General features: G+C 41.6%; 1 protein-coding gene across 1 annotated transcript in view; it reads right to left on the bottom strand.

Moving 5' to 3' along the window:
- Positions 1–27,078, bottom strand: part of Ptprt (protein tyrosine phosphatase receptor type T) — an 835,658-nt gene that overhangs the window by 68,375 nt on the left and 740,205 nt on the right. Inside the window, exon 15 of the mRNA XM_055602221.1 lies at positions 11,156–11,343. Within this exon, the coding sequence (XP_055458196.1) occupies positions 11,156–11,343 (188 nt within the window). The remainder of the gene's footprint in view (positions 1–11,155; positions 11,344–27,078) is intronic.

Below are 27,078 nucleotides of genomic sequence, written 5' to 3'. Positions count from 1 at the left end.
TTCTATACACCTGTATTACAAACATATTTTTGGAAGGTAACGGTTAAGTATCTTGAGAAGGCTACATCTTCTGCTTTTTCTGTCTGAGGTGCTGTTTGAGTTAGTGGTGGCCTCGGCAGAGGCTAAACTTTCAACAGGCACTATCTATTCTGTGCTGTGAGGCATATGCCTTAGAGATTATAAATGTGGATAGAGAAGGCAGGAGAGGACGGCTAATGATCTCTACTCAGAATGGCACCAGGAGAACAAATATTGCATACCATGTCACTAAATAGACAGTAATTTATGAATTCTGCTGGTGAAGCTAAGTAGAAAATCAGACTGCCGCAAGATGCAGGTGTTTGTCCGTCATGGGGACCTGGATCAAGTCAGAAGGGCTGAGTGTGTGTCTGTATGTACAGTCATAACACATCCTTTAAAGAGCCCAATTCCAGCCCACACTTAGGAGGCAAGGGGGATGGGGAGTTTGAGGCCAGCCTGGGTTGTACAGTGAGATCTGATCTCAAAGTCACAGAGAAACAAAAGGGCTAGGGCAGTAGCTTATTTGGTAGAGTGCTTGCTGGACAAACATGAGGACCCATGTTTAACCCTCAGAGCCCACGTGAAAAGAAAAGCTTGCCATGGTAGCTTATGCATTCAGTGCTGGGCAGGCAGAGACAAATGAATCTCTGCAGCTTGATGCTCAAACTGAGGAATGAAATTAGTGCATTACAGACCAGTAAGAGGCTCTGTCTCTAGAAAGAAGGTGGAAGTGCATCCTGAGGAATGACACCCAAAATTTTGACCCCTGGTTTCCATAAGCTTGCAAACACATGCACACAAACCTGCACAAAATGTGTGTGTTCAGACATGCACACACTACAAAGTTAAAACAACAACAACAACAACAACAACAACACAGATTTCCTTCAGATGACAATTGTTATGTCAGTGGCTTTCAAAATTTTTGGTTTTAAATCCAGATTTCCCAAGGAATTGGCTAAATGCAGAGCCCCCTCGCTGTCAGGTTCAAAAGAACCTGCAAAAAATGGCTCTCTGTGGTGCCTAGGAGCATACCAAAACACACTGGCTTCTAGGCTCTCAGCATCACAAGTAATCTTTTGCAGAGACCTTGCTGTCATCCTGGCTCTTCTCACCCATCCCTATCCAAAACTTTTCTAGCTTGTGGCATTCCTTGCCTTCAGCTTCTCTTTCCCATATAATTCTGCCATTTAAGCTACAAGTTCTCTTTTTTTCTTTTCCTTTCTGCCTCTCTTGGCCCTTTCTCTTTTGCTCTTCTCTCTTGGTCCTCTCTTTTTCTCCCTCTCTCGCTCCCCATTTTCCTCTCATGACCTGGCCCAGTCTTCTGGCCATGTTCAGTTTCCTACTTTCTCTCCTTGCTCTGTACTCTTCCGGTCCCTCAAGTTTTACTTTCTTGCATATCTGCAATAAAAACCCTCAACCATATCCTATCCCCAGTTGCTACGATAGCTATCTGGCATCAGTGACCCTAAGCCTCAGTGTCCGTTCTTAACTCTCTACCTGCCTCTGACATACATTAAAGCTTGAGAACTGCTCTCATAGGCAGTAAGGCAGATGCACATAGCAAATGCCCTCGGGGAGACTCAGGCTCAGCATTAAAGGCTGACGCTCCAACACATCCAGAGCGACCCCCACACAGGTGGGGATCTTTCTGTGTTGGTTTCTTCCCAGAAGACACAGTGTCTTTTTCTTGAAGTGAGCTATTCTTTTAAAAATATATTCATATGTTTAATTGACACATCCTAATTATGTATATCTATGGGGTATCCTCTGACAGCTCAATACATCTATACAATGCATAATGATCAGATTGGGTAATTAGCATATCTGTCACCTCAGACAGATGTCATTTCATTGTATTGGGAATATTCAAAACCTCCAGTAGCTATTCTGAAATATACAATCAACTGTTGTCAAAACAGTCATAGTACTGTAGATTTTAAAGCTGTTCTTTCTTTCCAACTGTGCCCAAGTTCCTACAAGCTATTTCCTCTCCATCTTTCCCTCCTCCAAACCCTTCCTAGGTTCTGGTGCCCACTACTTTGGCCTCTGCTTCTTTAAAACTGGTATTTTAGTTTCCACATTTAAGTGAGACCATGTGCTATCTGTCTTTCTCTGCATGACTTATTTCACTTAACATAATGCTCTCCTGTTCATCCATATTATTCCAAATGACAGTCTCATTTATATGGATGAATATTTCATAGAGTATGCATTCCACATTTTCTTTATCATTCATCCGCCAATGGACCCCTAGGCTGATTCCATATCTTAGCTATTGTGAGTGAAGATGTCTGTTCCGTGTACTGATTTAAATTCCTTTGATGTATAACTCAATGTAGGACAGTTGTATTATATGGTAGTTCTATTTCCAGCTATTTAAAGACCCTCCATACTGTTTTCCATAATGGCTGTACTTACTACATGCCCACCAAAAATATGTGAGCCTCCCTTCATTTGGATCCTCTGCTATCATTTATATCCTGACTTAAAATAAAAATTTATGTGTATGAATGTTTTGCCTATATGTATGTAAATCACACTCATGCCTGGTACCCTCAGAAGTCAGGAGAGGACATCAGATCTTTGGAATTGGACATATGGAGGGTTATTATGAGAGTTCTAGGAAATTGATCCTGGGGTTCTACAAGAATAGTAAGTGTCCTTAACCACCCCAATATCTTTCTACTCCACCCCAATTTCTTGCCATTTGACAACAGCAGTTCTAATTTGGGTGGGCTAATAGCTCATTTTGTTTTTGATTTGCATTTGGGTATAATTATTGTTAATCACTTCATTTTTTTACCAGTACTTCCTATTATAATTAAATATTTCATATTTGTACATTATTTTCAGATGTTTGAGGGGGAAAAAAAGAACGAATAAGGCTTTGTTCTTATTTTCAAGCCCAATGGAGAATCTTACACTCGTTTCCTTATCTCTCCCAGCTCTGAGCTGGGAGAGAAAATCTACCCTAACCCCCCAAAGCCCATTGTCTCCATCATACATACCACACAGGAGCATCTAGGAAGTTGCTTTGGGCAGCAACTCTTTCCTAAACTCCAGTGTTAGACGGGATGAACTGTTGGAGATCATCATTATGACCTTGTTTATTTTTGTGGGGAGGCTACAATAACACCCAAGTGGTTAAAAGCACTTACTAGTTTCCCAGAGGACCCAAGTTCAGTTTCCAGCGCTTAAGTCAGGGAACTCTCAACCATCTATCTACAACTCCAGTTCCAGGGGATCTGATGCCCTCTTCTGGCCTCCACAGGCATGACATAGACACACAAATTCGTGTGCACACAGACACACTATGTACACAGTTTCTTTCATACTCTACTTTGCTTCATCTCAGTGTCACACATCTTTTGTGACTCTTATCTTGGTAACAGGTAACAAAAAGCCAACATTAATGATAACACCACCAGAAACAACCAATTGCTTCTTCCTATCCTGCCCACATCCACATACCTCTAAAGCAGTGGTTCTCCTCCTGTGGGTTGTGACCCATCTGGGGGTCAAAAGATCCTTTCCCAGGGGTCATATGTAAGATAGTTACATTACAGTTCATGACAGTAGTAAAATTATAAGTGTGAAATAGCAAGAAAAATAAATTCTATGGCTGGGGGTTACCACAACATGAAGAACTAACGGGCATAGCATTAGGAAGATGGAGAACCACTGCTCTAAAGCATTTTGACTAGAGTTAACTTGCTGTTTTAACTAGAGGTATGGCATTCCCTTATGTGGTGAGGTCATGAGATTCCTTATACAGGGTCTTTACCTCTTCTGGTTAGCCATCTCCAGTGACTGAAATAGTACAAAGGACGCCACTGGCACTCGGTGTTTCTGACCAGATGAGCGATTAGAAAAGGCCATATACTATCAGACTTAAAAATCCCTGCAAAACCAGTAAAGCACTTCACAGAAGATGAAACTAGGATTCACTCAGGAAAGAGTCTTGTCTAAGACTACTCAGTGTCTTCTGATCTGGGTGAGTAATAGGTCTTTAGTCTTGGTTTAAGAACTTTTCTACAGACTCCTATGAGGTCAGTCACTCAGCTGGAGGGGTTCCTGTATCAAACATAAACAAATGTTGTTGGCTGTGTTAAGAACACTCTTATAAGTCAAATGATTAAAAACAGGCTAACAGGACTGAGTTCACAGTGTCACCTGCATTAGCTCTTTCCCACATTTGTCACGGCATGGGTTCAATGCCCTTTGGCCACTTCCAGGAAATGGCCCATTTTCTTCCTGTTTTAACCTGCTAGGAGAATGAGATGAACAGGTGGGAGCCTGGCTCTTCCATTTGGGCCATAATGATTTTGCAGAGTAGAGGAATGACCATGTTTCTCCATTTATTATTTGAGCATCTGCCACTAATCCCTCATGCCTGTCCCCAGAACCTTTCTCATCTATAAATCAAGGAACTGGACCAGAGTCCCTCTAGTAACAGGATGTTCTGTTAATCTGTTTCCAGTGAGGGGTGTCCTCCATCCCTGCCCAGGAAGCTTCCATTGCCACGGTTATGCTCTATTAGGAGGCTGCCTGCATGATATCACCCACAGATGACTAAGCAAGATGTCCTCTCCCCTCAAAAGCTGTGCACATGGTGCATCCGGCCAGAGCTGGAAAATGAACAAATGTTTGCTCTTCATTAGACTGCATCATATTCCTCACAGCTGTTCCTTGTTGCCTTAAATAGCCTTAATGGAGCTGTGATAACCAGACACCTTCTGGTCGCCCTACTGGGCTCATTCCATTCATTACAGTGACAGGCTGTCTACATTGGATGGGGAGTAACACAATTCTTTTCTTTGTCTATATCACAAAGTCACCTCTTCCTGCTCTCCCTCATCTTACCCAAACCTGCTACCCTTCTGTTCATTGTGTTTACAGGACACAGAGACAACCCTGCTCTTTAACTAACATCTGTTTACATTTGTTGGCATGCAACTGGAAAAAGTGGGACCATTTTGGCTATGGTAAGGAAAGGAGGAAAGGGGAAAGGGCTCTGTGGTTCAGGATTGTCTTTGATTGAATGTGACGGGCAGATTTGAGGGTCAGACAATGAAACAGAGATAGTGAATGATATGGCCCACACTGGAAACTCCAGGAGTTTCCTAAGACTAGTGACTAGTAATTTATAAAGTATATTTTAATCAACTAGAAAAGTTGTTGAACACTGATCTCTGGTCCCACCAAAGTACATTTTCTTTTAATTGGTCTGAAATATGGCCAGTGTACTGGTGCTTTAACATTTTTCCCAGGTAATTCTAACCTGAAGCCAAGATTAAAAATCTCAGCCGAGAGCCAGATATGCATGGCACTTAATTTGCTTTAGTCCTTCTTGAGTTCTTTGAACCATGGTTAATAAACTATGATATAACTATGGGAGAGGGAGTCCAAGACTTGCATGGAAAGGAAACCCAATTAGTCTAGCTAATAGGTTCTTATTTGGACTCTCATTATATTAGCTACAGAAGGGCTCTTGGACTACCCTGATAAACACATTTGTCCTCAGTAGATAAGGATAGAAATGAGACCCAGGTCACCTACATACTTATGAAAATGGTAGGACATGAGTCTAAGTATTTGGCTCACAGTGCAGGACAATCTATGCATTACTTCAAGTAGTGGAACTTAAAGCATGGATACTGAGAGACTCAGTTTCCACATAAAGAGAACAAGGTGACTTTATAATTTTACATGCAGAGTGTGTGTGTGTGTGTGTGTGTGTGTGTGTGTGTGTGTGTGTTTCTCATCTGGGCTCTGGGCCCAGTCTCCTGGTTTGGGGAGTACAGTCCAGTCTTTTTCAAGAATTATTGCCCCGGCTGCTCAACTTGCCTCTGGTATGTTTTCTGATACACGATTTGAAGTTAAAAAAAATCTACTTTGAAATTTTCTACTCCCTCTATGGCCCCCATGACTCCTGGAATAAAATCCAATTCCTCAGAGTGCCAAATATTACCCCATTCCTGGACACGTAGTTGCTAACAACTCCAGTCCCTATCTCCCTTCTTGTGTCCTCTCATTTTTATATATCAAGCTACTTGTGGCTCTTCTAACTCAATCCACTTTCTATCCTCCCATAACATTGTTTGTAGTTCTCTGCCCAGAATACCCATCTATATTTTCACTTCCTATTCTTATTTCTTTACAGTTGGTTGAGACTAGTGTATTCCTGAAAATCACTAACATATCTATCATCAGGCTGAATATACCTTATCTCCATGGTTTGCTATAATTCTGGGTATTCCTTTATGGTGGCATTTTTTCCTGCAATTAAACTATCAGTCTATATGGCTGTCCTTAATCATAAGCTCAAGTTCTACAGGTAGAGTAATACTTACTGTATCTCCTTAGTCCATAGAGCTAGTTCAATGCATAACTCATGGAAAGTACTCTATATCATCCTAAACTGGGACTTTCAAAAGGTTCAGTCCAAGGTTCCTGTCTCTGTTGACATGCCTGTTGACTTCTTCTGATCTTTTGGCTTTTCTCTGTAGCCTGGGCTTCTTTCTCAAGGTCACATTCATATAGCTAACTGTTCTTATGGACATTGCAAACTTATCAATTGAACTTCCAGTTGCTCCAGATTGGACCTTCCTGTAACTTCTCATTACTATTTTTGGCAACTCCATCTTTCCAGCTGTCCAAGTAAGCGTTTCAGAGTCATTCTTGATTCCTTTCCTTATGTACACACCATGTATTAAGAAGTCTTGGGGCTGGAGAGATGGCTCAGTGGGTAAGAGCACTGTCTCCTCCTCCAGAGATCCTGAGTTCAATTCCTAGCAATCACATGGTGGCTCACAACCATCGATACTGGAATCTGATGCCCTCTTCTTGCATGCACATAGAACACTAATATGTAAAATAAATAAGATCTTTCTTTCTTTCTTTCTTTTTTTTTTTTTTAAAGAAGTCTTCTTTGCTCTATCTTTGTGACATATTCAGAACTCAACCTTTTCTTATGGACTTCTCTGCTGTCCCTGGTCACAGTCACATTGTCTCATCTGGCTTACCACATCACTGGCTTACCTTGCCCCCCAAGTACCATTCTACTCACAGTATCTAGAATGAATTTTCATACATAAAATCAGACCATTAGTGCCTGTTATCAAAGCTCTGCAGTTAGTTTCCAGCTTACCGAGAATGAAATCCAAACTCCTTATACTAGTCTGTAGTCTACCAAAGACCTGGGTCCCTCTTTCATGCCCAGCATGTGTTCACTATATCCTGACCAGCCTTCTTTATTCATGTTTGCACATGCCATTATATTATCACCTTGCCATGGAAATCCCTCCTCCCAAACCTACCCTTCTTAAGGACTGTTCTTTTACTTTCATTAATATTGGACCTGCTTGCATCCAATATTATGGATTATGCTATTCCCTTTCTTGTCCTACTCTCTTTTGTGCTAGCATACCCTATCACTCCAAGATTATGTTATCTAGTATCTTATGTCCTCTTCTAGAATCTGGCAAATGGTCCCCCTATGTCTACTTTCTCTCCTTACTGGAAGGGGGTCAGCTTTTCCTTTGCTCATATCTAACACAATGTGGCCTCAAAGCTTAGGCCACCTACAGTAGGCAATTTTTACCTTGGTAGGTTACCTTTGGAGCGCTGAACAACCATATAAAAAGTCCAACTGTTTTGGAAGTTACCACTCGGCCAGGAATGCCAGGCCACTCAGGAGGTTATGCAGAGGAATCCTAGTGGAAAATCTCCACTGAGATCATAGATGATGTCTGCATCTATTATTAGACATCAGAATAAAAACACTATAGAGATTTCAGCAACAGCCATGGAGACTTGCATTATGGAGAAGAGATTACTGTATATTTTATTCACTGTTCAAATTCCTAACCCGTAGAGCCAATTATTGAAATAAATCAACTGGTTTTTTTTTTTATTGTTGTTGTTGTTCATATTTGAGGTAGTTTGTAATACAGCAAACAGTGGTTTATTTATTTTAAGTCTATATTTATTTTTTATTAACTCTGCTAGAATAGAAGCTTCATGAGGGCACGGATACTATTGTATACTATTGGGATACCATTGTATCCCAAATGCCTAGAATACTCCTGGGCAATAGTAAATACTCAGTACAAATCTAAGAGTGACTATGTAGCTGGGTCGAGTTTGAGAAGGCGCAGCTTGTGAACACTGATGTTCCCTTAGATGTCAACTTGTCAAATCTACACATTGGTATGAAAAAAATGAAAGCATAGCAGAATGGGGATGTGACAGGCAAGGACATCACACAGCAGCTGTACGACAGCAGAACTGGAGGCTCAAGGTTTTATGTCGACACTGAGCCTTGATGCAGATCTGTAATTCACATACAAGATGAGGGTTATAGAAACCGTAAGACCCTTTATGATAAAAGACACCACAGTCATTTTCTGAGAAACTGGACTACCACATCCTACAAAAGTAGACTATTTCAACAAACAGTGTTTTCTAATTAGCTCCTGATTAACCAAACAATGCTGTTAACCAGAAGCATGATGTCACACTAGCTAGCCATTAATACAATTTGAACTAACTAAAGGTAAGGCTGGCTTCATCAGAAAAATTTAGAGTTGAGGCCCAAGTGATGGAATAACACACATTCTTTACTGTAAAGTAAGTTTATTTCCATGCTAGAAATCTTGGGAGATGCTGACAGGTAGAAAAAAAATTAAAAACAAAAATAAAACATTCAATCTAACAACAACACAAACAACTGATGATACAGGGATAGATGCTTGAGAAGAAATATGCTGGAAAGAAATGTTCCAAAATGGTCAGTTGCATCTGTATTTCTGTTCTTGAATTTTAGATTTCAAGTTCACATAACAGGTATTTTAGGCTTTGACCACTTATGAACCTTTCTGATAAAGTACATACTTCTCTTGATGCTATTTGAACTTTCAAGACACACTATAATGACTAAGGGCTTATCAAACTACAGTAATATTGGGCATGTCTTTACAAACAACACACCCTGTCCTGAGGTATTTGCTCAACGAACTGATCTGCATGTGTGCCGGCACACACACAAGGCTTGGGACAATTTATCTTTTTAGGAAATAAGACTCAGATGTTATGGGAACATTACCCATGACTCTTGTTCCAATATTCTTCCAAAACTGATAGTCCTGTAACTATCCTGGCAGGAAAGGAAATATTCCAAAGAAAAACTTGTATCCTCCCCTTTCCTATCAGATTTCTGAAACGATGAGCCCCAGTGAATCCCAGGCTGGGGGAAGGAAAAGGCTGAATCAGTTTTGGTGCCAATCAGAGGAGGAGTTTGCCTCTTGGGAAGATATACCATATAATTCTGGCAACTTAAATTAATATTTTGTAGCTTCTGGCTTTTGTTTCATCTTTTGTATAAAAGGGCAACAATGCTGCAGAAATCAGGCCTCAACCAAGAGTCTTTTTCTCCCTGGTTTGGAAAAACTATAAAGGAATACATTTACCTTTACCAGTTTGTGTCCTAATATACATAAATACATACATATATACATACACACACACACACACACACACACACACACACACACATATATATATATTAAAGAAGCAGTAGGTTTTGAATCTATGAGGCTTTGTAATAGACTGAGTATACACACAAAAAAGGTGTTTGACTTAGACTATATCTGAAATTAACTGCTGCCTCTCCTGACCTGGTAGAAATGTTTCTATTCTCAAAGTATGACAAACATGGACCTCTCTACTGTTCTGTACTCCCATAAAGTTTTAGGGGCAAATAGGTCCTAGGAGCCATTTAGACACACTCTTCAATTAATGAAGAATTTGAAAACTGTGATATGCCAAGATCACACACCTTACTGCATTGAAACCCAGCTATCTGAATCTCAAGTTTTTTAGCATGATTTCATGTCTTCCCATGACATCAGAAATACTACTCAGTAAGCATGTTTTAGGAATTTAGTCTGAGAGATAAACTTTGTCTGAGCTGGAGTGAGCCAAGGCGCCTTTGCTGCACACAGTGGAACTGAACAGAATATATCTGGGTCATTGTTGCATGTGACAGAAAGAAGAAGGGAGAAAAGAAAGGAAGGTAAGGAAGGAGGGAGGGAAACCCGGTGGGTATCATTTAACACTTGCCACATAGAGGATGTTGAAGAGATCTTTGGGGAAAAGAGAGAAAGGAAAGGGAAGCAAAGGAAGATGCTGCAGCTGGACTATACTGTCATTAAGATAACTGCCACTTTTTTGGGGGGGTCTGGGGGATAGTGAACTGGTCTTTGGTCTAGGAACATATCCTAATGGATTTTTCGTTGTGCTTTTCTTTCATAAAAGGTGAGATCTAGTAGGTAAGATTTGAACCAAAAGGAGTTAGATCAAGATAGCTGAAAGAGAAATTGTTTTGTGTAATAAAGCAAAGGAAATGTGAAGCCATGATGAGAGTGGTACTGGAAGACACTAAAGAAGACTTGGGGAGAGGAGATTGTGGTACTTGAACCTTAGAGGTTGGCATTGCTGGCATGCTGCATGATTTGGAACCTACAGGATAATACTGTTGGATGGAGGCACTTTCCATACTTTGCTGTGGTTGTCTGCCACACCACCACCACCACCACCACCACCATCACCATCACAACCGTGACCTACCACCACCATGTAGCTCCTGAGGCAACTGTGACATGTATCCATACCTTTCGTACCAGAGATGCCAAGAGTGAGGGGGTTGTGGGAGGAGAGGGATGACCAATGCAGGAGGGAGGAGGTACGGAGAGAGAACACAACACTTGCTGCACTACACAGCCCTGGAGGCACACAGTGAGAACAGCACAGAGGCTTGAACACTGGGCGAGAAGTGAGCAGGAAACAGCAGGCATGCCAGACACCACTGGCAGGGGAGATTTCTACAGCATGTGGGAAGAGTGCTTGATACCTTCACAGTGAAGGTATGTTTGACCCTAAAATGTAGGGACTTGGAGCATGATAGTTCTCAAATCTAATGTCTGGGTTCTGGTTAAAATGTAAGTTCTGGTTAAGCGGGTCTAGTGGGGCATTTCCACCACGTTCCCAGGCTTTGCTGTTGCTCGTGGTCAACCTTTAGCTCTCCAAACATACCCATGAGCTACTGGGGAATCCTCCCACGGTCTCTTACCTCATATTCCTCCTTGAACCCGTAGCCCTGGCCTCGTTTCATCTGGGTGATGTGTTGAAGCAGGTCTGCCACCCGGATGGCAGGCTGGAACTGGTCCCGGGGGTAAGACATCTCTACAGGGTCGCAGGTCCGGTAGGGGTGAGTCTGAATGGTGAGGGTGGGTTGGGACAGCTCCCCACGGCTGCCATCTGCTTCAAAGAAGAAGGAGAAGAAGCAGCACAAACTGTCACTTTGGGAGCTTTGCTCTTTGTACCCCACCCCCAGCATGGCCCAAGGAGGGCAGAGAAAACTGTGTACTCCTCAGGTCAGGAAACTATAGGAAGAATAATAGACACTGCTTCCCTTGCTTGACTGTGCATATAGATTTCAATGGTGAAATAGCAAACCAATGCATGCAATGATCCTTGGTTCATTTCAGTTTCAAGGGCTCATTATAGATTGTGTGATGACAAAGTGACAGTTTAGTGACTGTCCCTTGCCAGTCCTTAGCCCTTTCTGTAAGCCTGTTGTGTGCCTTGGTCAATACTAGCCAATCCCAGAACTAGCAAGAAGCCAGGCTAAGTTTTGGGAGGACCTTCTTGTTTGGGAAACGACAGGCTGCATCTAGTCTCAGTTGCTTGTCTATAGATGAGGAGAGTCCCAGAAAACCCACCCGAGTGCTTCTGGGCCTGCAAGTCTGCAGTATGATTTCTCTCCTAGTTTGCTTCTTTTGGATTGTATGCAGGGAGGAAGCATAGCTAGTCTTGGACTCCCAGGAGGAAGCAGGGACTCTAACCCTCCAGTCGCTCTCTACAGCAATAGGCTTTCTAACAGGGCCTATTCCTATCATCCTTTTTCCTCTTTTCTACCATTGACCCTGAAATGCCCCGATTCCAACTTTCAGATTTCTCTAAACTTTTTCCTTCACTTTCATCAGCCATGGCTCTCACGTGCATCCCATATCATACCCCTTGATATGACAATGGGGTACCCCTCAGTTGCTAGGTCTGACCTAGCATGTGCAGAGCCATGAATTTGGTCCCCAGCACTGCGTAATGCTTGTACTTGTTATCCTAGATATCTAAAATGGGAAAACTGGAGGATTAGAAGTTCAGTCACCCTCAACTAAGTAGCAAGTTTGAAGCCAGCCTTGACTACATGAGACCCTCTCTATCTTAAAAAAATGTTAGACCTTCCCCTCATAAAAATCTCTCTACACATTGAACCGCTTCAAGTACCTCCTGTTGTTTGGTTGCTCTGGAAATCATTTCTCTTTCCCAGAACGATCTAGGCTTGGTTTGTTTATATCCTCTCCAATATTTTGACAGTCTCTGCCCTGGGGCCATTATGTTTGTAGCATTCAAGAGATAAGGCCTGCCAGATGTGGCAGTTGATGTGTATATCCAGATGTTTTCAGACATTCAGACTGCCATGCAGACATCCATGAAGCCTATGCTGTCTTCATTCCCTGAGAGGCATAGAATACATTCCAGAGTTTTCCGTAACTTATCTTTTTAAAAGCCATGTCCCCTTCAGCTTGTTTGGCTCCTCTGTCACAATAATCCATCAAACAGACTCTGGGAAAGTATAATCCACTTCTATGTGATAACATCAAAATCAGTTCCTCACCATACCACAGAGACATGTCTGGCTGGGCAGGATGACCAACTGGTCACACTTGGCTAACCCCGCTTTGGTTGGCTTTAATATTCAAAGTACAGTATCCAGGGAAATCCCTCAGTTCAGGGACAATGAGAGTCTTAGTCATTCTCATGTGCTCATCTGCTTCATGGATGAGTCTTGGACACATTCTTCACTTTTCATCCTTCTCATCTTCATGGGAAAACAGGCTATGGATTGGATTAGCCTGAGCTTGAAACACTGATTGGGTCATACGTCATTAGTAGGAGGGATATCTGTGTGTCTCCCATGGTTCCAGCACTTCCTGTTGTAATGCAATGAGTAGATAAGACAGGCCACCTTTGGCAATTAGCCCAATCATCCAACAGCAAGATATGGAGGATAACATTCATAAACAGGGAAGAAGGACCAAAGTGAGATGCTAAAAACAAACAAACAAACAAAAATCTTCCGACCTGCGTTGAGAATAATACTTCCTATCCCTCCCCTTGGTTTGGTAATAGTTTGATGCATCTTTACTAGCACTGATTGAATGTAATTTCTGGCACATATTGGGGTTGAGTCTCTGCTCCTTCACACCCTTGTAATTGTGACTTAGAGTTACGAGAGTTAACTATGAGTTAAGGATTTTTTTTTTTTTTTGACAGATGTAGTATAGAAAGAAATGCAGTTCACACTCAAAGCTTGATGGTCTAGAAGGAAAAATAGGTATGAGCAAAGTGATGAGAGCCTGAGAGAGAGAGGCACATTTAGGTAAAAACAGAGAGGCAGGTATAAAGAAAAGCCTCTACAGAGAGGCAGGTATAAAGAAAAGCCTCTGGGACAAGATTGTGGCAGATGATGGGAGGCAGATCCAGAGGGCCTGAAAATGTGAGACTAAGAGCCAGTGTGAAGTTGCTGAAGGTTCTGCAAGAGAGCAGCACTTCGTAAAGACTCACACTCTTTCCTGTGGGTGTCCCAGCTGTCATGGATAGGAGGCAGCTTTCCAGGGAGCATCGCTTCTGTGATGGTGCAATGGGATTGGAGACGGAGAGGAAGGGAGACTTGAGGGTGAGTTTCCAGATGTCACACTTCAAGGTAACATCCAACCATCACTCTTATTTCCCACTTAAACACTATCATATGGACACCACAGAGCTATGCCCTGTCCCCCCTCCCCAATTTTCTAAAGGACGAAGGGTACTGCCTGTACGGGAAACCAGCTGCCTGGCAGAGGTAGATTCCAAGGAGTTGGCATGTGGCAAATTTGTTGTGAGACACCAAATGGTTCCAAACTGAAAGGGCTATCAATATGGATGTCCCCCGCCCCCCCAAAAAACAAAACAAAACATTGCTAGACAGACTGTAAACTTGGCGTCAGCAAAACCAACGGTGGAATGGAAAATAAATGTGTTTGAAATGTTACAACTTGTATTGCGGTAGCATTTGTGACAATGCCGATGCCTGCAGTAATGATGCTACAAGGACTTGGAACTAAGGAATTTTCGAGGTATATTAATTCAACTAGTTGGGCTCCCTTTTCCAATGTATCTTACCTCACCTATTCCCTTATTAACCTTCGATAATGCAGAAGTGATGCCTTTTATCACACCCCATTTCGCCAGACGCACTATGCTTAATTTTCCGTCATTAGGTTTAATGAAAACCCAATTTCACAACTCACTTCTCTCAGGAACCTACAAGTAATGCTACGTTTTTTATCAGCACCAATTAAAAAGCGTTATGATGTTCCTATTCGAGAGGGAGCCTTAAAACTAATGTGCGAGTCTGCCGCAAATTCAACAAGGGCGCCAGAATTCACACACTGCCTATAAAATGTAACTCAAGCCAGCTGGCCCACAGAGAGGCCATTTTTCATTCTCCCTCCTCATCAGACCTTTGATTTTCATACTTGCAATTTATACTTGCATGTTTATGTATCACGTAGTAATATTTGGGGTTTCTTCCGTACTTCTTTTTTTCATTATTTGTCTATTCACTTTATATCCCAACCACAGCTTCCCCTTCCTCCTCTCCTCCCAGTCCTTCCCTCTCCTTTCCCCTCTCCCAATTCCCTCCTTCCTTTCTCCTCAGGAGGCACATCTTCACCTATTGAGGCTAGACATGGCAGCCCAGTTAGGGGAAAGGAATCCAAAGGCAGGCAACAGAGTCAGAGACAGCCCTTGTTCTTCTGAACTTCTCATGTAGCTACTTCTGTTCTTCTGTACTTCTCATGAGCCTGTGAATTGCCCTGTAGGAACTCTCACCACTGTCTGCAAGGAGCCTGTGACATGGCTTCAAGGGTGTGGGCAGCACTAAAAAGATTTTGCATCAACAGTTATCTGTCTCTCTGACTTCCTCTAGTCCATCTTTCTGCTAACTTCTATTCTCCATAAGATCCTGTATATTCCCTCCCTCTAGCCCCCTATCTCTTATATTCTGCTACCAGTCTCCCAGATCTCCCTGTAGTTTCAGCCACATTGCTCCAATCACTTGACATTGCCACTTCAACTGGTTAACAAATACTTTTTAAGTACCTGTCTTACACCAAGCACCATGCTAGCATATACATAGAAGGGTGTGGGGTGGGAAGCTGTGTGGTGGTAGAGTTAAACACACCAAAGCCCCTGGAGGAAGACGGATGAAGAGATAAGTTGCACACAAACATCTCTGATAAGGCTAAGAAGGGACAGGTACCAAGGAGACAGAAGACTATGTGCTGCGGGGTTAGGTGCTATGGAAACCCGCTGCATCCTTCATAGCCCACCTCCGTGCCTCTTGAAATCTCTGTGTACAATCTATGTTGGTTTGGCCTGGTAGAACTTCCTGTGACAATGGAAACATTTTCCATCTATGCCGTGCAATATGGTAGCCATTAACTACATGTAGCCACTGAGCGACAGGACTGTAGCTAATGGGACAGAGGAACTAAATTTTAAATTTTGCTTAGTTTCAATTAGTTTCACTGGAAGTGCCGACACGTGGGAGCTCGAGAAATGCCCTGGGAAGTAAAGCGCTTGCCGAACAAGCGTGAGGTCCTGAGTTTGGTCTTCCTGGAATCCATGTTTAAAGAGACAGGCAAGGTGCCATACACATGGAATCCCAGGGCTGTGGGGGCAGAGATGGCTGGTGCACACCGGCCAGCTGGAGCTAAGTAGGCCACCTCCAGATTCAATGAGAGATCCCGTTGGAAACTGCAATGGACGTTTTGGTTTCTTTATGTTATGTAAACATGTTTTTGTTTTAATCCCAAGTGTGGGATTTTAGTTTGGGCTTTAGTTTGTCCACAGCTGATAATTGTCTCCTGTGGGGAGTGGTCTTTGCCAACTGGTAACGGCCTGCGTTGTGCTACCCGGAGAGGGGAGTGGTCTAGGATATAATTATGAGAGCCAAGAGAGAGAGAGAGTGTGTGTGTGTGGGGGAAGTGCATTTTGGAGAGACCAGTATGATGTGTGGCAGCGTGGAGACAGAAGGAGAGAGTCATTTCAATGGCTTGGAGGAAACTGCTTGTGGTGTTTGCTATTGACAGAGACTGATATAACCCCATTAGAACCCATCAACCCTAAATGGCCAGGAGAAGTAAGGGAATCTGTGCCCCCCTCTTCCTACTAACCTTCTCTCTCCTACCTAGAGTTGGGAGAGGCTTTAAGGAATCCCATGTAAAGTAGAGTTTTTTTTTTTTTTTTTTTTTAAAGAGCACAACAGAAAATGATAGAATAAATAGCCAGTGTCTACCTCTGGCCTCTGTTGGGATTGTTCTAATGCTGGCCCTCAAGATCTGATTACACCTATCCTTGTTTTATAAACCTGCCTAAGACATATCTGATTGATTGATTAAACAGTCCATACCTGGGCAGGGCAGAATGGGATAGGTGTGGCTAAGGTTCCTGGACTTGGAGAGGGTTCAAGAGAATCACAGGAGATGGATGGATGGATGGATGGATGGATGGATGGATGGATGGATGGATGGGAAGAGAAGAGGAAGGAGGACACTATGATGGGTTAACCTGGAGAAGGAATCACATTGGTGAAGAGGAAGGACTCTGAGGATGGTATGGATGGAAAAAACTCCAAGATGAAGAGTACAAGCAAGTATTTATAAGATTATGGATAGAAGATAGTCCAGATGAGGATGATTAAGGCAGATGACAATGGATGAGGGTTAAAAGGTGAATGGTGAGGTAGAACTATCTGCCTGGCCCAAGGTAAATAAGGCAATTATAAAATCTAACAGGCATCTGTGTCTTATTTGTGATATCGGGTTAGGCAATATTGCCGTGATAATCTTAGGGCTAACAATAATAAACGTTATATAGCCCAACACTTGTTTATTTTTTATTTACACCAACAGGCCTCCTACACACACAGTCATAGTCATCCACACACACTGCACTTACAGACACCTAGGAACATATTCACTCACATTCACAAAGAGGAGAAATGCCCACATGTGGCATATGGGTACCTATTAGACAGCAAAGATCTAGAGAAATCCAGAGAAGAGAATTGCACTTTGGAGTCACATAGAAAGGCGAGGAGATCTACAGCAGATTGTCCAGAGGAAATACTACATAAGCAATGAATATAATTGAAATTTTTCTTGTAGCAACATTTTAAAAGTTCTTTTTTTTTAAAGAACGTAAGTCATTAATTTCAACAGTATATTCTTAACCTAACATTCCAAAGTAATATTTCAATATATGCTCAGTGTAAAATTATTAATGTGTCTGCTACATTCTTTATGGATACAAGAGATTTGAAATCTAGTGTATACCCTTGCACTTCTGGAGTATTTCAGTCAGACCAGTCATATTTCCAGGACTCAGCAGACACTAGTGACTAATGGCTACTGTGTCAGACAATGCAGGTACACACAGACTTATCTACAGCCAGATAAAATCCTAAACAGGTATTATTTAGAGCTTGAGTGAACTCTAAATAAAGAGATATTGGTCTTGTGTAAGATAGCTCCAGCCCAAGCACTCCAATAAAACTTTGCACAAGGACAGAGAGGTTCTATAGTTTCACCATTCAGCATGGCAGCCACTTGCCATCTTGCGACTACTGAACACTTAAAATGTGGATAATATGACGGAAGGCACACATCTGTGATTTCAATTACTTTAAATGTAAGTAGGTGCATTTGAACAGCAGTTAATCATTTTCTAAACTTTGCTTCAATATGAATGATAGCAACATATAAAATCGCAGGTATGTGGGGTTTGTTACACTTTAGTCTTAGTTAAAATGTTTGCAGAACTATTTCAGAAATGGCCAGAGTCTGCAGCCCAAAACATGCTGAGTTTGTGTCCTGACATAACAGGGCTGGGTCACAGGTTGACCAATCACATTTTTGTGACCCCAGCCAAATGATAGATTTTTCTAAGCCTTGGTTTCTCCACCTATTCTCCTCCACACAGGAAAAATAAGTGTGAGGACTCAAACATACAGTGTGTGATAACTGTGCAGCCCAATCCCTATTACCAAGTGAAGGAACAAAAGGTTTTAACGATATGATGTCCAGTGTCCCACTGGAACATAAAAATTCACGCAATGTACATGGAGTCCAAGGGATCTTTGAGGGCATCTGCTGCAGATTACACATGGTTTGAATGAGATTGCCCCAAGGTTCGCATGTTGCAAACATGCTCCTCAATGTAGCAGCAGTGAAAGGGTTGTTACAGAGAGCAAAACTGACCTGTATGTTCCCTTTCACTGGCTTCCTTTCTCACTATGTGCATATGCTTCTCCCATGATGCCTTCTGTTATGCTGAAACATAGTCAAGGGGTCCAAAGGGACCCTCATCAGAGAGCAGAGGAGGTTTTCAGCATCCAAAACTGAGCTAAATGAATTTATTTGCATTATAAAATACTTAGCCTTAAGAATTTTGCTGTAGTAATGGAAAATAGACTAATAAAGCCAGAATGGCTTTTCTCCCCTTTTCTTGGCTTCTTTCTGTTCTCTCTCACTTCCACTGCTACTGCCTGATTCCAGTCCTTCTGACAGGTGTACTCTATCAGTGTTCCAATAGCCCCTTTTCTGCTTCTACAGTTCTCTTTGAACAGTCAAGTCATTTTAACCAAAAGTCTTCACAGAGTCAAGGCAGAAAAATTTGAACCAGTCAACCAAATTCCTGTAAATTTCTGATACTACTATCAATTTCTTTTTTCACCTATCCAAGCTCTTTTTAAATCCATGTGCCATTTAGGGTAGGAAAACAGAGAGGTTGGATAGCCCATATCTAGAGTGCTTGCTGGGAGCACAGAGTCTGAGAGGAGAGAGAGTGTGAAAGGGGGAGGAGGCTCGGTCACCTGCTTAGTGTGGGCATGCGCTCAGTACTGGTACAGCGGGAGCTGTGACAACAGCTGGCATCAGAGTCAAATCACAGGGTCTGAAAAAAACTTGGATTCAAATTGGAAATTCACAACTTTCTAGACCTCAAATAAGTTACAGAGAGCCCAAAAGTTTTGTTTTTGATTGGTGATGGCAGTGATTACATGCCACCATCATCTCCATCCCTAATCATCTAATAAGGTCATTGCAAAGGTTAAATAAGATTCTGCTGGAGGGAGCATCTAGGTGGCACCTGGTCAGTTGTACATGGCTTTCTTCCTTCCCTTCTCTCACCAAACACCGATATGACTGAAAGATTAACTTATAATAGAACTGAAATCTAAGTTTGTCAACCAACCTAAGTGCCAGAATTTGGGAGAAGTATCTGCGAATTATAGCGCTACCATATTTAACATATGCACACAGATGAAAACTTAATTTTGTCAAAATTTCTGTAGAATCTCTGAAATTGTACAAAACAGTCTTTCCAACTTTAACAAGGCAGTTCTGCCCCCATCCCGCCCTTTTGAGTTGGAAGCAGTTAGCTTATGGTTACAAGACATAATACAAAAAAAAAAAAAAAAAAAAAAAAAAAATTCTCTCAGAGGTGTGGTGGTGCACACCTTTGATTCCAGCCAGCACTTGGGAGGCAGAGGTAGCTGGAGCACTGTGAGTTCAGGGCCAGTTTGGTCTACAAAGCAAATTCCAGGACAGCCAGGGCTATCAGAGAAACCCCATCTGTGTGTGAGAGAGAGACAGAGAGAGACAGAGACAGAGAGACAGAGAGAGAGATCTTAATTTTTTTGAGTTCTAAAGTTCTAAACTTACAGCAGAATGGGTACATGAGATGTGTGAGGGAGGACAGTCAGCTCACACGCCGAGTTGATGACCTGCTAACACTCAAGGCAATGGCAGACTAAAGTATATTTTCTTAGTTTCATGTACTTGATCAAATGTATAGAACTGAGCATGTAAAACTAAACAGCATGCAGACTCTTATCTGGTGTGCATGTGTTTTTAGAGCAGAAATGAACATGATATGATGGATATCTGGTATCAAAAGACTTTGCTCCTCAAGGTAAAAAAAAAAATACTGGTCTTAAGAACATAAAAGAGTAGTTGGGGATTTAGCTCAGTGGTAGAGCGCTTGCCTAGCAAGCGCAAGGCCCTGGGTTCGGTCCTCAGCTCTGGAAAAAAAAGGTAACTAAGAACAGAAAAGAAACATCTCATGTACTTTCTTTGCGGGCTCAGAGAAATCAGACACCCCCGCCCAACAACCAAATATGAGAAGTAGAACCTCCCTGTAATTTTCTCTTTCCCAAACCCCTCCACTGGAATCTTTGACAAGGACCGGACAAAGCACCTTTGTATCCAGGGTACTGGCTCTGAGTTTCTCATTCTGCTGAGAATCCAAGTCTTTTCTTCGATGGAAAGCATGCACTGCTCCTTTGCACTCACGCCAGGGGAAGGCTCATGCACAGGCCTGGGGCGTGCAAACAGCCATCACCCCTGCTTTACTCACAAGAGAAGGAACTCAGAAGTCACCAGTGTAGAACAGTGGCAGAACACTTGTGCTTATTGACAAACACGAGAGAAACTCATATTTCTTTAAAATTAAATAAACAGAAATGAACAAAAATAGAATCTCATGGAAAATGTAGCATGTTAGCTAGCTGTAAGAAAAGTATGGTCTATATGTTTAAAAAGTACACTTCACAATATTTAGAAGAAGAGCAGTCAGTGTTTACTCTTTGTGGAAGAGCTTTCCTGGTTGGTAGGGACCCTAAATTAATTTGGGGGCTTACACCTTCTTGATATAGCCCAGGAGCTTATTCCAAGATGACTGAGGACATCTTGATTTCTTTATGCCAATTGGGATGTTCTGATTGTGCTTCTCAGACCCGCCCAATCAATGAAATGGGAGGAAGATCTTAGGAAATTCTTACAGCTGAGAAGGCTAATCCAGCCACCTGTCTTTGCTGTTGGGCATCATCAGGTCTGAGTTTGATGAAAAAAACCAACAACAACAACAACAAAAAATCTTCTACAGTAGTCATGTCTTCATGATAGCAGCCAGCCTTAGGGCAACAGCAATGTGAGAGTAGAAGCCGTGTGGAGAGCTGAAAGAACTTGAGGCCTAAAAACTCTTCCTGGACATGTTCTGATGCTTGCTTTCCTGTTCTGTTAGACAATTCATGAAGTTTTCATTGATTCCAATTTGGCATGGTTTCTTCTCCTTAGGGCATGTTAGTTTATATCACATAAAACAAAAATACATTTTAGAAATACATCTTAAAAAGTCAAATTCAAGAGCATAGAAAGGAAGGGAAAGATTAATAAGATACAGGTTTTTTTTTTAATTGACATTAGTATTATAAGGTACTAGAAGGAACAGTTAGATCTCATTAGGAAAGGGAAATGGCGTAGATAGATATAGATGGACCAGTGCCTGGTACCGGAAGATCAAGAGGCAAGAGGGGTTGTGGGAGGAAATATGAGGAAGGACAGCTAAAATTAAGGGGAGTTTGAGGTTAAGTATGGAAAACTAATATAGTGGAAATTTTCTAAAATATATACATGTATGAAGTTAGTCTAAATGAAGTCACCAATACTGGGAGAGACAGGGCCCCAACTGGCTATCTCTTGTCACCAAACGAAGCTTCAAGTACTGGGATTGTGCTACATCTAATTAAGCTGTTGGCCAAAGGGTTCCTATGGGAATTTGCAAATAACTTTGGCTGTTTGTCAAGACTACAGTCGCTCTCCACAAACTGACAGCAAGGCCCCATTGCTAGAGATAACACCTACAAAACTTAGTGAACATAGTTGAGTTAGTGCCAACATAGAGCCTTCACCCCTATGTTTTGGTGTCTTTAATACAGGAAGGTACTCTATATGCTCTCAAAAGAGAACCATAAACACCAAGGTAACCACTAACCCTTTATCTCCAATGGTGTATTACCTGCAAGAGATGGTAGGGAAATGGTGGCATAAAGCTTGTGGGAGTAACCAAGCCATGACTTACTGGACTTAAGGTTCAATTCATGAGTTGGAACCCATACCCAACACTGCGTTGATGACTAAGAATCTGAGACTAGATATCCCAAGGACCCAAGGTACAACCGAATAATACTGGTCTTAAAAAATTGTAGTGGTAAAAGGACTCCTAATGGTTTTCCGCTGCATTTGTAGATTAGTGCCTTCTCCAGTCATTATCAGAGAAGCAAATGGGAACACGTATAGAGACATACAATCAGACATTACACAGAGAATAAGAGGTCACAGAACGCTCAGCCCTAAATAGGATGTCTCTATCAAACCTCTCACCTCAGAGCTCAGGGAACACGGTGGAAGAGGAGGATGAAAGAGTGGAAGAGCCAAAGGGAAATAAGGACCTGTAGTAGTCAATATGAGCAAAGCTCACATGACTCATGAAGCAATGGCATGCACAGAGCCCGCACGAGCCTGTCTGTCCCAGGTATTCTGTGCTCATATCATGGCTTCCAGCTCACTGTTTTTACAGGATTCCTGAGTGTGCAAACAAGTGGGTCTTTGATTCTTCTACCTTCCTTCTCTTGGGCTCTTTTCCTTCTGTTGCTTTGTCCTGTCCTACTTTGATTTGATAGTTTTTGTTTTATCCTATTATTTTTTATTTTGTTATATATTTTAAATGAATGAATGAGTGAATGAATGAATGAATGAATGAATGAATGAATGAATGAATGAATGAAAAAGCTAACCACTAGGGTAAAGGGTAACAACCAAAGTGTCCTTTACCTGCTGAGAGAGGAAATGTCAGTTTTCTCCAATGAGTGATACTGGGTATATCAACCACTACAGGGCAGGCTTCATGCTCAGAAGCAGCTGATCAACACTTAACAACATTTAATGGACTCCAAAGGTTGTGTGTGTGTGTGTGTGTGTGTGTGTGTGTGCGCGCCCGCACAATTTGTTTGATATAGTTTGGTGTTTTATTTTTTTCTTTTTGGGTGGTGTTTTAATTTGTTTTCTTAGTTTGGGGGGATTGTTGGTTGTTTTATTGAGTTTTTGTTTATTTTTGAGAAAGAACTTAAAGTTGGGAGGGTAGGGAGGGAGGGAGGAAGAATATGGAAGGACTTGGGGGAGGGGAAGAATATGATAAAATATATTAAAAGTTAAAATTGTTTTAAATAATAAAAAGAGGAATGCCACCATTATCAAGAAAATGTCTGTAGCTGAAGAACTTTAAGGTCACTGGAATGAGCCAGGAAAAGAAAGGCCAGAAAAATATGCTTCCTCTCGTCTGGAAGAGCTGAAGGACATCAGCCTGAATGTTAAGTACTGATGACCAGAGGCTGGGGCTGTGTGTTGTGGGAGGCGGAATGAAAAAGACCAGTTGCATGTGTTGAAATGTTCTATTCAATATCATTAATCCGAACAATGAATAGAGTAATCGAGAGTAAAACAAAATAATTAAAATGTATCTTTTTAATTTTAAATATTTTAGTCCTTAGAATTAAAATATAGTGTATTTAGACATATCATTTCTCACCTTCTCTTCCCTTTTTCCAACTCCTTCCATGAACCCTTCTCCCTCCCTCCTTTTCAAATTCATGGCCTCTTTCTTTAACTGTTATTGTTATAGAAGTGTATAAAGGCATATGTGTGTAAATATAACCTGTTTGGTTCGTTTAGTGCTGTTTGTTTGTGCATTATTTCAGAGCTGGTCACTTGTTATGGGATAACCAATTGGGTACTTATCCCTGGGGATGGCTATTTCCCCAGCTTTCAGCAGTTCTTGGTTACCCACAGGTCTTTGTCTAATTTGCCTCTTCCACAGCACCATGGTATTGGTGTGGTTACTGTTCAGGTTCTGTGTAGGCAGACATACTGTTAAGATATTATGGGTGTAGTTACAATAATAATTTAAAATTTTTATTAGAAAAAAAGAAAACATTGTCGAGGAACCAGAAGAACAAAATGCAAAGTTAAGGAGGATACTAGAATTTATGAGAACAAGGAACAGGCAGAAACTTGTGGAGAATTACTTTGAGAAACTGCCATATGAAAAGGTAAGGGAATGAGAACAATGGGTTACACAGTTTCCCTGTATCTGCCATCTACACATGTGTTCACGTGTCAGATAAACAAAGAGGCACTTTCAGGGAAAACAGAAATACAGATGACAGATAATCGTGCTACTAGAGAAGAGAACAGAATGAGCGGACAGGGACAATAGTGAAGATCTCCATGGGTACACAGCTCCTGGCAGATAATCAAAGGCAAAACCCCAAATCCAAAACCAAGATTTTCAAGCACAGTGTTTCCAAATAAAATTCAAAATCAGAACCTGTACCCACCCAAGCTGTTTAAACATCATTGATACAGAAAGATTCAGACAAACATTTAGGCTGAAAAATATTGCTCAAATAAGATAAGCAGTATTACTGCATCCTCTCTTGCTCACCTTTAAACGCCAGAAAGCCACAAAATGAAATTCTTAAAGGGAAAAAGCTATGAATCTAAGATTACATACTGAAACACATTCATTTTCATTTGCAGGGTACAGAAAGACGTTCTCTTTCACACAATGCTTCTAAAGTTATACTGGTTTGTTCTTTTTCAGAGGTTGGGTAGGTGAGAAACAAGCAAAAGATGTAATTCCAAGAAACACACAAAACAGACACAAACAAACAAATCTAGTCAGAGCTAAGGAAGTCATGTCATAAAAGAACTGATATGTGAAACATCAAAAATCAGTTAAATATTGATATGAGCATGAAAGTCATAAAAACTATTAAACAGAAGAAAAAAATGATCTTAAGAAAAAAAAATCATACCAAGCTTATAAGGCAAAATTTCATGACTAAAATTTTTAGTTTTTTTCTGTAAAAGTCGATGCGTAGCCAGAAATAATAATAAAATAAAATAAGTGAGCTTCTTTATCTTTCATATTGTGTAGTATTTTAATCTTGGTGCTCTTAATTAGAACATGTAATTTCTCTAGACATGTTGTATAAGAATATTTGTGTGTGGGTAAGTCAACAGTATCAGCGTATAAAATGAAGAGCACGGGTTTCAAAGAGACACAACAACAACAACAAAACAGCAAAAAGAAGAGCCTGGATTGAACTCTATCACATGAGACTTGATGTGCTTAGCTTGCGGAGATTCTCAGACAAGCCTGATGCAAAAGCGTGAGGACCCGAATCCGGCTCCCAGCCCCCACGTAAAAAGCTGGCATGGCCATTCACAGCTGTTATCCTATCACCAGGAGGAAGAGCCAAGCAGGAGGATTTCTGGGGCTTGCTGGCACCCAGCCTAGGCCAAAAATTTCTACAGGCTCCAGGTTCAGTGAGAGACCCTGAAGGGAAGAAGGCAGAGGCTATGATAAAGCAGGACAGGTGAGGAACCTCCTCTGGCCTCTACACATATGCGCACCCGCGCACACACCACACACCCGAGTGCACAAACCGACCCTCCCTCCCCTGGCCAAACACCACACAAACCAAACCAAACCAAACCCAAACACTTGTTACTTGTGTGACAGAGCTACTGTAAACCTACAATTCAATTTATAAACCCCAAGACTATTGGAAATCTCCCTGATCTTACAGGCAAATGAGAAATCAGCCTGGAGAGGCATTTTCATAACCTAAGACACATTAGTTACCTTGGAACAAAACCACCTCCACTAAAGATGAACTCATGGTAGAAAAATAAAATATAGAGCATGACAAGTTTATCCCTGGGAGGGAGAGGCTGCAGACACGATGCTGAGAAACACACCTCCCAAGAACTGAAAACAATAAAACAATTGGAGACACCATAAAATAAATACATTTGGATGGATTAAAGAGGGGAGAAAAGAAAGAAATATGCACTTGTAATGATACCAGACACGCACAGAGACAGAAGGAGATTTGAAAAATACAAAGCCAACTTCTAGAGATGAAAAATATAGTCATTGAAAGTAAAAAATACACAAAATAAAAAAAAAACTGAAGGTAATGGGATATGGAGAAGTTAAGGATACAGTAGAGAGACCAAAGCAAAGGAAAATCATCCCTTATCTTTGAAAACAGTAAATTAATAACAAACCTTTAACAAAAAGCAATGATTATGGAAAAAAAAACCCAGATAAACTGGTTAGCTAATGTTAGCTTGGTAGAGCATGCTTACTGGAGAATGAGCCAGGCCAGGGAAGCCATGTCACACAGCTTAGTATTCTTATGGACAAGGCCAGGGCCAGACAATATCTATTCAAATGTAGTAATAACATCAGACATGAAGATTCTTTATGTCCTTCCCCAGCTTCCCTCAAAGCTGACACCTGCATAGCTGTAGCAGAACATTTAGTCAGGAAATGGATTGGGTTTCTCACGCAACAGAACACCAGCTTTGGCGTCCGTCCGTTTCCTGTACCTAGGCTGAGGATGGTGACTGCAGCAACAATTCAAACAAGCAAGTGTCCTTTTGGAAATACTAATGGTTTCCCATCTCCTCCTGTGGCCCTCTAATCTAGGCTTTCACAGGACCACAGCACCAGTTTGCTATATAGGCCACATACTCCTCAAATTTAGAGGATGCTGTTCATTTGACAGCAGTGCTCTCTCTGGTGACCTATATGCTTCTGATTAAAGACCACTAGTCTTGACTGGTGCAGGCGATCATCAGCTGGAGTTGTTAGTTTTGTTTTGAAAAGGTAGCCACGTGAGTTTCACTCATCTGGTCTGCAGAAATAATCCACTTGTCAGTGTGTGGACTTAGGATTCTAACAGCTGATACAGTGCTGGAAAAGCAGACCTGTTTCAGAATGTCTTCTGTGGCTCAGAGTGAATTGGGACTTTACACATGCACACACACACACACACACACACACACACACACACACACATACACATACACTCACACACGTGTGTGTTATTTGTGTATTTGGGCAGGGAATGCGATATGTAGGTATGAGTGTGTGTGTGTGTGTGTGTGTGTGTGTGTGTCCTGTCATCTTCTA

Source organism: Psammomys obesus, unplaced genomic scaffold (genome assembly GCF_907164565.1).
Source record: "Psammomys obesus unplaced genomic scaffold, mPsaObe1.curated_primary_1811, whole genome shotgun sequence".
Taxonomy (NCBI): Eukaryota; Metazoa; Chordata; class Mammalia; order Rodentia; family Muridae; genus Psammomys; species Psammomys obesus.
Note: the sequence above shows the minus strand (reverse complement) of the source record. Positions and strands in the feature narration are given on the sequence as shown.